Here is a 15,729-nt window from a genome sequence, read left to right on the forward strand (position 1 = left end):
GATTCTGTGTTGTGGTTTTAGGGGAATGTATTAACGCCTGTAAAAGAATTTTTCTTGCCACTGGTCAGGAATGTAAATTGGAAAGTATTAAAATCTGTTCAAGAACTTGTGTTGCCACTGGTCGAGAATATAATGCGGAAAGTTTAACATCTATCAACTTCTGTAAAAGAATTTTTGTTGCCACCGGTCAAGAATATAATGGGGAAAGCAATAATACCTATTAAAGAACTTACGTTTTCCCAGGTCAAGGATATAATGTGGAAGGTAATAGCATCTGTTAAAGAACTTACGTTGCCACTGGGCAAGAATGTAATGCGGAAAGTATGAACACCTATCAAAGAACTTATGTTGCCACTGGTCAAGAATATAATGCGGAAAAGTATTAACACCTATTAAAGAACTTACGTTGTCACAGGTCAAGAACATAATGTGAAAAGTATTAATATCTAGTAAATATCTTATATTGCCTCTTGTCAAGAATAATGATCAAACTAGCTGCTTTTGATGCTGATTTTTAAACAAGTTGACCTAACAGATCAGGAAATAAGCACTAAGAACAGCGTATAATAGTAAGAAATAGCTTTAATGTTAATAAACGATACAAAATCAGTACAGAAACCTAAACATTACCACCAAAAGTGAAAACTGAACCATTCTCACGTCCCGTTCAAGAGATACTCGCTAATCAGGTGCGGTTTTGGTGTTCACCTAAAGGAATTACGTTGAATAAAGTTTCAGTGGCTGACGTCTATTAAAGTCTCAAGGCACGGATGGTCAGCCACAGAACTTTCAGTCGTTGCATTAGGCGACCGCTCGTCCGAAAATGATGAGATCATTTGGATCTTATTCGTCACGAGTGATTTTAAAACAAAGCAGTAACTTTTATCTAAGGCTGTGTGTTTGAGTCCTTTAGCAGATGGAAAAGATTTGCGATCATTTCCAAGAGCTTTAACATATTTGTGTACTTAGCACTCGTCACTTGCCACTAATCCTAGGCCATTCGAACTCTAGGACATTTAAATACTAATTCTATGATATTTAAATGCTAATTCTAGGACTTTTAAATAATAACTATGGGACATTTACATGCAAATTATAGGACATTTAAATACTAATTCTTGGACATATAATCTAAATACTAATTCTAGGACATTTAAATACTAATTATAGGAAATTTAATCTAAATACTAATTCTAGAGCATTTACTCTAAGTACTAATTCTAGGAACATTTAAATACTAATTATAGGAAATTTAATCATAATACTAATTCTAGAACATTTACTCTAAGTACTAATTCTAGGGCTTTTACTCTAAATGCTAATTCTAGGACATTTACTCTAAATACTAATTCAAGGACGTTTAAATATTAATTCTAGGAAATTTAATCTAGATACTCATTTTAGGGCATTTAGATACAAATTCTAGGACATTTGCCCTACTAATTCTAGGACATTTTCTCTATTTCTCTAAATACTAATTCAAGGACATCTATATACTAATTCTAGGAAATTTAATCTAGATACTCATTCTATGGCATTTAGATACAAATTCTAGGACTTTTGCTCTACTAATTCTGGGACATTTACTCTAAATACTAATTCAAGGACGTTTAAATACTAATTCTAGGAAATTTAATCAAGATACTCATTTTAGAGCATTTAAATACAAATATTGGGACATTTGCTTTACTAATCCTAGGATATTTACTATAAATACTAATTCCAAGAAATGTAATCTAGATACTGAATCTGGATTACTGATTTGAAAAATCATGAAACTTGAGGGTCACTTATGTTCTAGGTAACGAATGAAACTAAGATGCAGTTTTTAGATTAAATGTCCTAGAATTTGTATTTAAATTAAATGTCCTAGAATTAGTATTTAGATTAAATGCCCGAGAAACAGTGCATTAATAGTGTAAAGTGTTTGGGCATTATTGCAAATCTTGACAGAAATTAGAATGCGCTAATATTGTAAACCATAAGAAAGTGTTTTGAAGTATGGTTGCTTGGGGTTTCATTCGGTACGAATCTGTTATTCATGACCATACTTGTACTTGGGGAGAAAGCTTTATTTATGCGTAAGTAACTTTTCAAGTATTGTTCAATACGTGTCTGGAAAGTCAAGTTGGGGTTTATGAAGCCTACTGGAGAAAATATAACGGTGTTAATTAGTAATGGTAAAATTGTCATTCAAGGGAAACTTGTGTGAATTTAATGAATTATATTTGCTGGCTCAAAAAATTGTTGAGTGAATTCACCCCTGTGTATACGAGGTTATATATGAGTACCATGTAAAAAGAATTACTTCATGCCTTTATATGAATTTTTTTGGCTGTCTCAACAAATTGTTGGATGTAGTCAATCCTCATTTTTTACGAGATCTGAGTCACATATAACATCAATTACTCCATGCCTTTCTTATACTCGTATGAATGTTTTTGCTGTCTGAAAAAATTGTTGAATACAGTCAGCCCCATATTTATAAAAGGTTATCCAAGAATTACTTTATGCATTTTTTCACAGATCCCATTGTGGAAAACTACCGGACGGCCGTGTGTCCTCTTATCGACGTGATTGACCAGGAGACCTTTGGATACCATATTCAAGACAACGGTGGAAGGGGAGCCTTTGACTGGAAGCTCTTCTACAAGAGAATCCCCCTGGGCCCCAAGGACAGAGATAAACTGCCAGAACCATTTGAGTAAGTTTGGCTAAGAACTTTCATTTTTTTTTATGCTGTTTTCATATCTATTCATTTCATTAAAGAAGTATAGTATTGTTTTTTGGACTCAGTCATTAGGCGATTCAGTTATTTTCGCTCAGGTGGCTCAAGTTTGTGTATTAATATGTATTCATTTCACCAAGATGTTTAAGGCAGTCAAAAATGTATGTTTGATAAAATGTGGATTTTCAGTTATCATTTTCTTGTCCGTTGCGTTTTCAGTATTAAAGAAATACTGTATTTATGAAACTCAGGAATTTTTCTCGTTCAAATACGCGTCTATAGGCGAAGCTTTGTGACAGTGAGAACAGAGATTAATATTTTATGTCATGTTTATTTTATTTGCTATCATTGGGAATATTCTTGGGATTTTAAATCATATTTATTTTATTTGCTGTAATAGGGAATATTCTTGGGATTTTAAGTCATGTTTATTTTATTTGCTGTAATAGGGAATATTCTTGGGATTTTGAGTGATATTTATTTTATTTGCTATTATAGGAAACATTATTGGTTACCATGCATTTCCTTTGAAAACGAGTTGGCTTTTGTCGTAAGAGCTACAGGTTATGAAGTTGTTATATCATTTCATTTGTGTCAAAGTACACACATGACTCAGGTTATAAATCCAGCCTCGAAATATATAACTTGTTTTCCTGGAGCGGCATTGTAGAGGGAGTGAGGCAAAATCAAGGCTCAGTAATAATGGTTTTGTGTAGTGACAGCCATTTCACCTTTGGCTACTTTATTAGCGAGACCCATAGAATGAAGGGAAATGATTCATAATTACTTCCCAAGTTAAACTAGTATTACAAGATTAGAATTACAGAATCTTCGTGGTATTGTCATGAACTAATGTTGGCCTTTTAATAACCATGAAAATGTACTCAATTTTGTATATATTGTATATATTGTATACAGTATTGAGTATACACTGTGTTCTTGGACTTCTGTGGTGTTAGTTGTTTATTTGAACATTTTAATTTTTATGGTTTCTACCGTCATTCTTTGTCTTCTTCGACCTTTCCTGTAGCTTCTTCTTTTCCAAAAAACATTTGTACAGCACGCAGGATATGTTATTTCTTAACGTGATTTTTTATGACCTAGTTTGGCTTTTACCCGGTGACTGAAATTATACCAATATAGTTCGTATGATATCTGATTTTTTTTTATATTCTTTGCATGACCAATATTCATTATATCTTAGTCACCAAGTACAGTTCTATTATTTTTGCTTGAAGGTGTTTTGAATAGAACTTTGCAAAAATTATCCTTTTTTCTTTCACATAGCCTTTCCTTGCAGTGATTCTTTAAGACTTGTCTTTCTTTTTTTTTTTTTTGTTCCTTGCTTAAATCCTCAGCTGAAACCCCTTATGGACAGAATCAATAGACTGGAAACCTGGGGGGGGGGGTGCTCCAAAGGGGAAATCAGGCAGCAGAAAGAGACAAGTTATAGGAAAAGGTAAAGAGAAATGATTATCAGGGAACAGAAAATAAAACCAGATACACTTGAAAGTAAGGAGACGTCAGCAGAGGGCAGAGGATATCACAATTTCATAAGGCAAACTATTCCATATCTTAGTTGTACCCGAGATAAAACTCTTAGCAAACCGTGGAATTTCATTCTTTGACGTCTACCAAATGTAGTGTTGGTCAGTTGTCGACAACTGTCACTTTTCTGAACTGAAAACTGTTTTTTTTATTCTCAGGAATCCTGTCATGAATGGCGGACTGTTCGCAATAAGCCGTACCTTTTTCTGGGAGCTTGGAGGCTATGACCCCGGTTTAGCTATCTGGGGCGGAGAGCAGTATGACCTCTCCTTCAAGGTGAGTGGCATGGCATGGGAAAGAAATTTCCAGTGGTCAGAACTTCGTGAAAATCCGTCTGGGACATGCTGTGTCTTTCCATTACATGCAGTGAATATAGAACATTGTCTTACGATGCTGTGAATATTTTGTCTTAGGAAATGGTGCTGTGAAGACGTCTTCTTTATCCATTAATTACGATCATGTATCGCACCTATCAACGCAACAAGAGTCTCATGTATATACTTGTATGTAGAATTTCCTGGCCTTTTCGCCTATATATATTTTATCACTGTATGTACATTATGTCTCTTGTTATTGTTATTTGAATGACTGTTAAGAAACAAATTGCTCTCACTCGGCGTGCGGGTCACGGAGACCTGGGGTCGGGCACCACGTTTCCGTCCGCACGCTGCTGTGTATACCTTATGCCCAGGTCATCGTTTTACGGGCTGCTCTAGGAGCAAGAGCCCGTGCTGGCACAAGGCCAGCTAAATCTAAAACAACATAAGAGATCAATCAGTACCCAGTTCTGTCTTCTTTAACCTCACAGTGTTACTAAGATGCGCTTCTTTTTCAGATTTGGCAATGTGGTGGTCGAATGTTAGACGCGCCCTGCTCTCGAGTGGGTCACGTATTCCGACACGCTCCGAAGGGAAGGCCATCGGTCAAAGGGGACTATCTTAGTAAGGTCAGATAGTTGTGACAGTTTGATGCATGAAATGCTCCTAGTGATTTTCTTCTGTTTCTGTTAATGTCTCATTCATATGTATCTATGTTCGATTTACAATACAGTACTCTATCAGTTTTGTGTCGGTCTCAGTCCGGAGCCAAATTACTGTTGCTTGTATTTCGAAGACTGTACATTGAGGTTTACTTAAAATCAGGTAAATCTTGGGCCTAATCGAGTTGAGAGAATGGCTTTTAGAACAGTTTAGAGTTTTTTTCTTGAAGTCCTGTTGTGAATAACCACATTGCAGAAAAAGTCTCTTACCCGAAATGAAGTCTGATATTTGTTCTGTATTGGAGGAGATCCCTACTGTTATTGTGGTCAAAATTCTGTTCCTTCCTACTTCAGAGTTATATGAGATTGACGAAATATGTTCTCGAAGTACACTTTTAATGACGTTTTATAATGAATATTCTCGCAAGAATAAATGCAGAATGAAAAACCGTAAGCTGTCAAAAGGAGTAAGGACAGAGGAAGACATGACAAGATTAGAGTTTGTGATACTAGTCCAAATTGAAGTTTCAGAGTACATAATGAATATATAAAGTTTGTTTAGAGATACAGTATAACACTGGTTTTATTGCAGAAGTGGTATACCTGAAAAAAAAAAACATACTTTTATCAGTTAATGTTAAAGTCAAATTTATTTCACGGGATGGCCATTTTTTGAGGCTGGAATTTCATTTTTCCAGTAGGATTATTTGATCTGTTGATGACTTTGATGCTAAAAAGATGATGCCTTCAGCCTTTCATAGGCTGTTTTCTGAAAGACTGACATTTCTCCAGGCGAGTATCGTCATTTATACTTAGCGTTTCTTAATGTTGAGAATCAGATCCCCAAGTTCCTTTTGTTGCAGGTTACATGAGCATGTGCAAGTTCACACAATATGAAAAAAAAAAATTGTCTATTTGGACAAAACAGATATGGTATTGCGAGACACCTTTCCATCCGGTTAAGAACGCCGTCTAATGTTTTGTCTGTTTTGCAGAATTATAAAAGAGTTGCTGTGGTGTGGATGGACGAATATGCTGAATCCCTTTACAGGAAAAATCCACATTTGCGGGAGGTTGATGCTGGCGACGTATCAAGGGAACTAGAGGTGAATAAAAGTTTTACAGAATAAATGTTTCACGGTATATTTTGTGTAGAAAGTGTACTGAGTAGACTTACTTATACGCACGTTGGTGATGATTGCATGAATTCAAAAGTTTTTAAAAATTTTACAGTATATTTAATGTAGAAACTGTACTCGGTAGACTTATATGTATATTGATGATGATTGTGTGAGTTGAAAAGTTTCGCAGTATATTTAGTGTAGAAACTGTGCTCAGTAGACTTACATGTTGATGATGGTATGAATTCAAAAGTTTTATAGTATATTCAGTGTAGAAACTGTTCTCAGTAGACTTACTTAAATGTTGATGATGGTATGAATTCAAAAGTTTCACAGTATATTTAATGTACAAAATGTATTCAGTAGACTTACTTATATGTACATTAAGGATGATTGTATGAATTTAAAAGTTTTACAGAATATTTAATATAGAAACTGTATTCAGTAGACATACTTATATACACATTGATAATGGCTGTATGAACTTGGCTGCCATACAACTGGATTAATAACCCAAATGACATTTTCTTGCAGATACGCAAAAGACTGAAATGCAAAAGTTTCAAGTGGTTTCTAACGGAAGTAGCACCTGATCTACTTGAGAAGTACCCGCCAGTTGAGCCACCAGACTTTGGTAATGGCACTGTAAGTACATGAAGCTGACAGTACCTAAGATTGTGTGTGGCTAAGGCACAAATAATATTGTATTATTATTATTATTATTATTATTATTATTATTATTATTATTATTATTATTATTGTTAGGCAGGGCAGCCGATCGAGGCTATGGTCTACCCCAACGCCAAATCAAAGTTCTTCAGAAGAAGGCATCGTGCTTACCCCATATAAAAAAATGGGAAAACGCACGTTAAACGAAGAAGAAGAATTATTCTAAGGAAATAGACCCTCTCTTAAACAGGTCTTATTAAAAAGGTTGGCTGTATTATGCAAATTTATCTTATACAGGATCTGTTCTATTTTCCTAACAATTCGCTTTCCAGGCTCAGCGATGTTGGTCAGCAACTGGCTAATATTCATATTGGAAAAAGATAGTATTATTATTATTATTATTATTATTATTATTATTATTATTATTATTATTATTATTATTATTATTATTCAGAAGATGAACCCTGTTCATTTGGAACAAGCCCACACGGGCCATTGACTTGAAATTCAAGCTTCCAAAGAATATGGTGTCCATTCGAAAGAAGTAACAGAAAATAAAGGGAAATACTGGGAGAAGAGATCAGTTATTAGAATAGCAGATAAATTAACATATTAATAAATAAATAAAAATGTCAGTAAATGATTAAAATACAAGAAGAATTGTATCAAGGTAGTAATGCATTGCATCTTCACTTGAACTTCTGAAGTTCCAGTTGCACATCCTCTACTAGGAATAGTTTCATTTGGCTACTATCACTATCCATTCTTTGTAAGTATACCTTAGTTTAACCAGACCACTGAGCTGATTAACAGCTCTCCTAGGGCTGGCCCGAAGGATTAGACTTATTTTACGTGGCTAAGAACCAGTTGGTTACCTAGCAGCGGGAACTATAGCTTATTGTGGAGTCCGAACCACATTATAGCGAGAAATGAATTTTTATCACCAGAAATAAATTACTCTAATTCTTCATTGGCCGGCTGGAGACTCGAACGCGGGCCCAGCAAAGTGCTAGCCGAGGGCGATATCGACCCATCCAGAAATAAATTCCTCTAATTCTTCATTGGCCGGCTGGAGACTCGAACGCGGGCCCAGCAGAGTGCTAGCCGAGGACGATATCGACCCATCCAATGAGGAACTATCCCATTCTTTGTAAATATATGTAACTTACCGTATCTGTCTAATTCTCTGACGATCATTTTAATATAGTGATGATTAATGTGTATTTATTTTTCTTCCAAGATAAAAAGTGTGTCATCACCATCTTTATGTATGGATAATGGTGGGAAGGAGTATGGAGACGTTATCCTTTATCCATGCCATGGGGGCTACTCTCAGGTAAGCGTCACAGGGTGTTCTGTTTTTTTATCATTTAATGGTCACTGCAATAATGTAGATTAAAAAGAAATAGTTTCGACTCTTCTAGCAGTTCATATTATTGCATTATTACATTATTTTCTATTTGTGTAGTAAAGTTTGGTGAATAAAACCCAAGTTTGTTTTTTGTCTGATGATGCATTTTCCCCCCAGAATTCCCTTTTTCCTTTATAGTCTAGGATTCCATGTATTGTACCAAGATAAACTTTAACAGGAAGAAACGTAGACTGATGTAGAATACTGTAAATTTTGAGTAGGAACAAATCGATATGTCTCAGTTTGATCAGATGCCCTTGGCACTGCTTTGACGTTGTTAACCATAAGACACTTATTTTGAACTCTGTTGCAGTATAGAAAATTGAAAATTTCTCTTCATGAAAGTTACGAACAGCATCAAAGGAAAGGGCTGTAATGTTATCTCGATTGAGGCTTGTGTAACGCAAAGTAGATTGTTGTGAGCCAATTCAGTAGTGAGGGGTTAGGAAGAAGGTGGAGAAAGAGCCTTTGCAAAGAGTAATAACATGGAAGCAGGAAAAACAAAGGGGCCAAAAAGGAATATCGAGGAAAGTGACAGCAAATATAATATACAAAAATTGGTCGTTGGAAATAGCTGAAAGAAGGCATACAAAAGATGATAAGAAAATTTTATGGGGTAACATTGGGTAAGGCTTACACAAACACACACACGCGGATGGTGGTGGGATGAAGATGTGCAAATGGTAACTGAAGAGAGGAAGAGAGCCTTCGAGCCTTGTCAGAGGATAGACAGGGAAGAGGATGGAGATGTTTGTAATGAAAAGATAAGACAAAAGACAAGTGGAAATGTTAAAGAGGCATTGAGAGGAATGGAATCAGAATCTCAGCACAGCAGAGGTGAGGATGAAATATTCAGGGTTGCAAAGTGGCTAAGGAAAGATGGAAAAGATGTAAAATAGGCAAAATTTGTAAAATATAAAAAAGGAGAAACTAATGTCAGTATTGTGAAACCCTTCTGGATGATGAACATTAGTTGTAGGGTGTAACCACACCAGAGGGATCAGTATGGAACGTAACAGATGAAGAGGTTAAAGTGGGCCTCGAGATGGGAAAACTCGAGGACTATCCGGAATAACAGATGACTGGACTGGCTAGAATCGATGAGAACAAAAACAGGGGAAGAGCTAAGACTCAAAGAACAGGGAAAGAGCCTCAGTAATTTCATAAGAAGGAAAATGGTATGCAATGGAATGTGAGAGTTATAGAGGAAGAATACTTGAGTATGTTAAAACATTGTAAAAGGTGCCGAAGAAAAGATGATGAAGTGTTGAAGTCAATACTTGTCAGATTTTATGCCAGAATCTCTTGGCACAAGCAGTCTTTATAATGAGGCAGTTGTGGGAAATGTTCCATGCAAAGAAGAAGAGATTATTCGACATTTCTGGATCTTGAAAAGGCAGAGGGTACTGATGTCTCTGCCATAACAGCAGATTTATGGAGGCAGTGGTGGGTAGTATCAGAAGAAGTTGAGGTGAATGTTGGTATCCAAGGCAAGGATCAGCGCCGAGCCCTTTTTGCTGTGTAATAGAAGAAGAAGCTAAAGAGAAGTGCAGAAAAAGGATCCCCATGGAGCTGCTTTATGCAGGTGGCCTAGTCCTAACAGCAGAATCTGAGAATGATATATTAGGAAACGTTTAAAATGTGAAAGAGTGCAGTGGAAAGGGCAGAACAAAAAGTCAGCATAAGCAAAACAGAGCTTTTGGTGACTAGAAAGAAAGAAAATAAAAAAAAAATTATGTCAGGAAAGTGTCCATGTGGAGGTTGTGGAAAAGTTGTGGGGATGAACTCTTTATTGTGTATCAAATTAGCAGGTGTTGCCACAAGAGGTGCTCAGGATTACATAATATACTGGGAGAGAGATTTCCAATGATGGAAATGCACTACAACAACAAATTTGGAAGAGGGTGAACCTAAGAACCCTAAGAAAAGGTAAGGGATTTGGTTATCATGCAGACACACTAAACTATGTAGTAGATGTTGAGAGAGTAGTAAGCGAGGGCAGCAGCTGCTATGTGGATGAAATGGAGAGATACAGCTAGACTAGTGGTAAATAAGTGTCCCACTGGTATAGATAGCAAAGACCTACTACTCCTTGCAGCAGAAACATTGAAACTGCATGGAGGATATTTTGAAAGGATGTGACCAAAGGACGTCAAGAATCATGGCCAAAATACGATAGGAATAAGGAATTAGTGTAGAGACTGAGATATCAGAGTGTGGTGGTTTTGGATAGGCGATGAGAAGGGAGGAGAAACAGTAGTTCAGCGGTAGATATGAGAATAGCAGGATAAAGACCTGTAGGAAGGCTTAGGAAATCATGGAGGAAAGGGGGAGATAAAGACAGAGACTTGAATTCAGGCAGAAATTGCACATGATAGAGAAGAGCGGAAAGAACTTGTTTACGTATGGGAGAAGCTGACGAAACGAAGGCTTATGGTGTTAAGAATTTTATTCAAGTTCCTTATCCCATTAAAACTTTGCCCGCCTTTTGCAGTACTTTTCTCTGTGCTGGAGGAAAACCATAAGGATCCACAGTGAACAGTTCTGCTGGGCTGTTCCCCCATCCACGGGGAGGCCACCCAGCATGACCAATTGTCGAAACTCTGAACATGTTCCTTCCATGACCTGGAGATATGACCCGGTATGTATGAGGTCCCTCACTGTTATCCATATACTAATTATAGGTTTAGAATAATTGTGCTTTGTCATAAGGATATATCTAGAGACTTGCGGTGGTCCATGTATAAATCAACTGGACATATAAATTGATTTATGTTTGTTATTTTCTCATTATACATTTATTTTTAACTCTTATTTTTGTGCGTACAATAGACCTTGGAGGGAAGGTGATATGCCAATTATCAGTGCATAAATAACCAATAATTAACAAGTATCTTTGGATCTTCATTTTAATGGATAAAATCATGTATAATATCATGCTTCTTAATAGTTGGCAATGTTGCAGTGGCTTTTCAAACCACTTCGGTACTTCTGCCCTTTTGAAATGACATTTTTAGGAGGTTCTTTCCAAAATCTTTAAAAACTGCTCATATATTCTTAGACCATTGTCAGAAATGTTCAGTTTTTGTTGTAATTTTGTCATCTTCATATCTGGAATTACCCATGAAAATCTATATCTTTTTTTTATCTCCAGGAAACTCAGGTGATACAAAGTGAAAGCCCCCAATGGTGTGTAGAAGCCGTGGCTGAATCACAGTCCCTTAAAATGGCTGTCTGTGATCCTAACAAGAAGGAGCAGAAGTGGGAGTTTGCTTTTGTTAACAAGAAAAAAATTGCCGAAGAATTCCCTCCATTTGGTAACAGGGAAGCACTATGATCTGACATCATTAATAGTAAAGATACAAAATCAGTTTGTATGACTTGTTTACTGAAGTGCAGAATACTGTGTTCTAGTTGACAAAATTGAGATAAGGAAGTATTTAATTCCTAAAATTTGAAGAAAGTGCCGTGGAAGTTAATATTTGCCTTAATTTGTTTTAGGAAATTTGGAAACTATAAATGTTCTTTGTAACTAAAGACATGGATTGAATGAATGTCTTGCTAGTAGAATGAGTGTGACATCCCCAAGACTGCTGATAGAAAGAAGCCTTTTATATAGGAAATCCTGGCTGCTTTTAAGTTGTTAAAAAGGAGTCACATAGATTTTATAACTGAATCCATTCCTACAAATTGCAGAAGCTATTTTGGTAACGTCTTTTCTCTTTCTTATCTTCATATAATGGCATTTAATTCTGAGGAAGGTTGCCTTGCAAGTCAGTGACTTATTTCATGTGGATATTTGTTTGTTTTGAATAATGATGACATAAATTTTCCTGTACCTTCAGGCTGTGACATTCTCTTCATGCTCTTGTTTTCCACTGATTTGTATAGTCCTTGCTTTTATAATGATGGGGTGTCTGTCGTTTCTTGCAGAGTTGGACTGTGCTATTGTATCTTCTCTCTCTCATCCTTAAGTTTCATCTTCTGAATAATAATAATAATAATGATAGGTCTGAATGGAAGAAGACATTCAAGAGTATCCTTAATATTAGCGTTCATGATAAAGAAAATACCGTAATATGTTTTAGGAAGGCAAAGAAGTATTTTTAACGGTAGAGATGAATGCATACACTGTTTAGAATTAATTCTTTAATGCTTTTTAAAGAAAATGTATGAAATGGGGTCTACCTGCATTCCCCAATTGATCAGAAGGGACTAAGCATAAATTGTTGGCTGTTACGCAATTTTAACTTCATGGAGATAATTTTTAGCACAAACATATGGGCATTGTCTAATTGTCAGTACACGCTAGATTCTATAAAGGTGTCCTTCCAGTTAGTGCAAGTGACCAAGAGATACAGTAATCTTACTTTAATTTGTTTCGCTCGTCATTTGAAAGATGAATATATTTATATGAAGTACTGTATTGTTGCTCCAGAAGCTAGGCATTCGAGAAAGGATGAATGGCTATATTTATTTGTATGTGTGTTTGGTAGTAATTTATAAATGGAGTAGTTATACTTATTTATGAGCATGTATATGTTACAGTAGGTGACGAGATATGTGCTCGAACTTTTCTTACAGTAATTGACTTTCTTGGGTCTACAGTACTTTGATTCATTTAGTGATATGCCGTCTAGTCAGAGTAGTACTTTAAATATACAATGTTGGAATAATGGTTGTGCAATTTTTTCCCAGAAAACACTGATTCCTTCGTTTTGTTGGATCACCTTGAAAGCTATACAGATGGTGACATAATTTGTTCCACTTTTCTCCTCCAATCTTGTGCTTTACTGCGCGTTGAAACGTGTTAAATTCAGTTTGCATAACTGATTGCGAAGTTATCAGTAGTGCACATGACTGTTGTGGTTAATAATTCGACTTGTGTTTTATTTTAGGAAAGAGAATGGGTGCAGGATGTAATGAGGACTTTTGACGTGAATCTTCTGGATAGTGTTAATTCTTGTAGGAGTATAATGTCACCTTATCAAAATGATTCTTTTTATGGCTTATTCTTTTTGTTGTTCACCTTTGATTAAAAAGCAAAGTAAATGTAAATATTTCAGTTAAAATCTCTAAGAACACTCTTTATTGAGGGTGATAGTGCTCACATGATTTTGTTTTCAATGCAATATTTAATCTTGAGTTCATAAGCATAGCTTGTCCTATTTCTTTTGTTGATTCACTCACGAAGTTTAAAGAAGGCTGTCCTTCTCCACTGGTGAAATTAACTGTTTAGGATGATTAATGTGAGATGTTTGAGACTGAATAAGTAAACTGTTGGTTATTCAGTCCTTAAGTTTCAGAGTCTGTTTCTTTTTTCCTGATTGTTGGCTGGTGTTTGTGATACATAAACCTTAGGATGAATTACTTTGTCCTATTGCAATCATTGCTGTGATTTATTGTACAGTTTTGTGTGTTTGATAGTAAAATTTATTTTGATTGTCAGATCTTCATTGTTTAACCTTTGCGAAGTGGAAGCTAGAATTTGTAAAGATAGATTGAATTTACCTCCTCAGAGAAAAGTTACAACACAGCTTTGTGCGAATTGTGAAGTGCAGTGTCAAACTACAGCGTTCTTGTACAGTTAGAAAAGAAATGTTATCTGCTGTGAGGACTCCCTTCAAGTTCAGACCCTTGCAGATGAAGCCTCTAAACCGTCTTGTTTCCCTCATTCTTGACGGTCGTTCCCAGGAAAACTCGTAATGAACAGAGGAACAGTACATTTACTAGGATCGCTAAATATATCTAGAAGTTAAATGACCTGTCGTCCACTTCTTCCTCGATATCCTTCAGTGTTCTGTGCCTGGTCGACATAGAGAGGGGATTGAAGTTTTCAGATTTGAGTTGCCTTATTCTCAAGACCCAGTCAAGGACAGTAAACATACACCTGCTGTTTTGGCACTGGCTGCAGCAGTGGTTGTGATACCTTGAATGATGTCTGCTACATCACTCAGTGCTGCTGCTAGGAGAGATGCAAGATCGTTGGTAGCAACATTTACACATGAATTGCATATTCAACAATTGGGGAATGATGAGCAGGGCATCAGTCAGTGTCCAGGTGTAATAAGAAATGAACCGTGCTGTACTGGAATCTGTTTTCACATGACTTTGTGCAATTTTTCTGAGAACTGTGATTTTCTTGTAAATTATCAAATGAGTTGTGAACAATGGTATTGTGATTTGAAGTGAATAGGTAACTGTCTGATGTATTAAATTGTTTGTAGTCCTAAATGCCTTGGAAATATCTCTGTCAAGTGTAGTGTAATAGTGAAGTGAGGCTTTCAAGCTTAAGGTGGGCAAGAACTTGCCTCTTGGAGTGTAGAACCAATCCAGGTGATGTCTAAATGTCATCCCAAAAAGAAAGAGATCTGTTTTTGCTGAAAGACAGAGTCTTATTTAGCTGCTGAGAGGGTTACTAAGAAATATGATCCAGTCGCGGAGAAGAGATAGAGATTCTTATTCTGGCTTCAGTACAGTACATGAATGGGAAGGCAGGGCCAGCAAATCCACCCAGATGAGAATGGCCAAGGCCTTATTTTTGTTTGTCAATCTCAAAGGTTGAGTTGTTGGCCCAGATTACAAAGGGACATTTGTGGGAGATCATTGCTGGTACAAGGTCTAAAAGGTGAGGCATTGTTTGTTTTCTGATAACATCAAAAAGGTTATAAAGTAACAGACCTCTGACTGTGGTCAGCGGGTGTAGCAAGTCTTAAACAGTGATGGGATAGACCCCTTCTGGACGATATTACAGAATTAGACTTGTTCCTGGTGGAGAGAAGAATGCACCAGGGTTCAAGGCTGGTAAGTACTGTATCAAACTTGCTCTCTTTTCCGATTCTGAAGATAGTTTGAAGATGATATCCGTTTTGAGTTACCATGCAGAGGATACATGGGCAGTCAATAAATTTACAGAGGAACAACTTCATATAATATGGAAATCCAGCTTGAGGGCATGGATAATGACAGCCATCAACCACAGCAATGTGGCTGGCTGTTTCACCCAACTTGCTGCAGTACATTAGACAGAATAACATTCTGAACTGGTTCCTCCTCACTGTACATAATGCAATACTCAGTCGTCCCAAAGTCACAATTAGTAGGCAATAGTAAGGTGTTGTTTTTGTCTATTAGTGCCAACTCTCTCATCCAGCTTGTGAACCAAGGAGTCATCTCTACTTTTAGGTCCTACTATCTGGAACATAAATTTGTAAATTTGCTCCAGTTTCTCGATGGTAACCTTGATAAGACAGTGAAGGAGTATTTGCATTAC

General features: G+C 36.4%; 1 protein-coding gene across 1 annotated transcript in view; it reads left to right on the forward strand.

The window, feature by feature from the left end:
• LOC136828861 (polypeptide N-acetylgalactosaminyltransferase 10-like) overlaps positions 1-13,904 on the forward strand; it is a 54,607-nt gene extending 40,703 nt beyond the window's left edge. Inside the window, exons 5-12 of the mRNA XM_067087139.1 lie at positions 2,527-2,704; positions 4,435-4,552; positions 5,112-5,222; positions 6,251-6,361; positions 6,911-7,021; positions 8,286-8,381; positions 10,951-11,097; positions 11,611-13,904. Of these exons, the coding sequence (XP_066943240.1) occupies positions 2,527-2,704; positions 4,435-4,552; positions 5,112-5,222; positions 6,251-6,361; positions 6,911-7,021; positions 8,286-8,381; positions 10,951-11,097; positions 11,611-11,793 (1,055 nt within the window). The 3' untranslated portion in view covers positions 11,794-13,904. The remainder of the gene's footprint in view (positions 1-2,526; positions 2,705-4,434; positions 4,553-5,111; positions 5,223-6,250; positions 6,362-6,910; positions 7,022-8,285; positions 8,382-10,950; positions 11,098-11,610) is intronic.
• The last annotated feature ends 1,825 nt before the right edge of the window (positions 13,905-15,729 follow it).

Source organism: Macrobrachium rosenbergii, chromosome 43, assembly GCF_040412425.1.
Source record: "Macrobrachium rosenbergii isolate ZJJX-2024 chromosome 43, ASM4041242v1, whole genome shotgun sequence".
In the NCBI taxonomy this organism is placed as follows: domain Eukaryota; kingdom Metazoa; phylum Arthropoda; class Malacostraca; order Decapoda; family Palaemonidae; genus Macrobrachium; species Macrobrachium rosenbergii.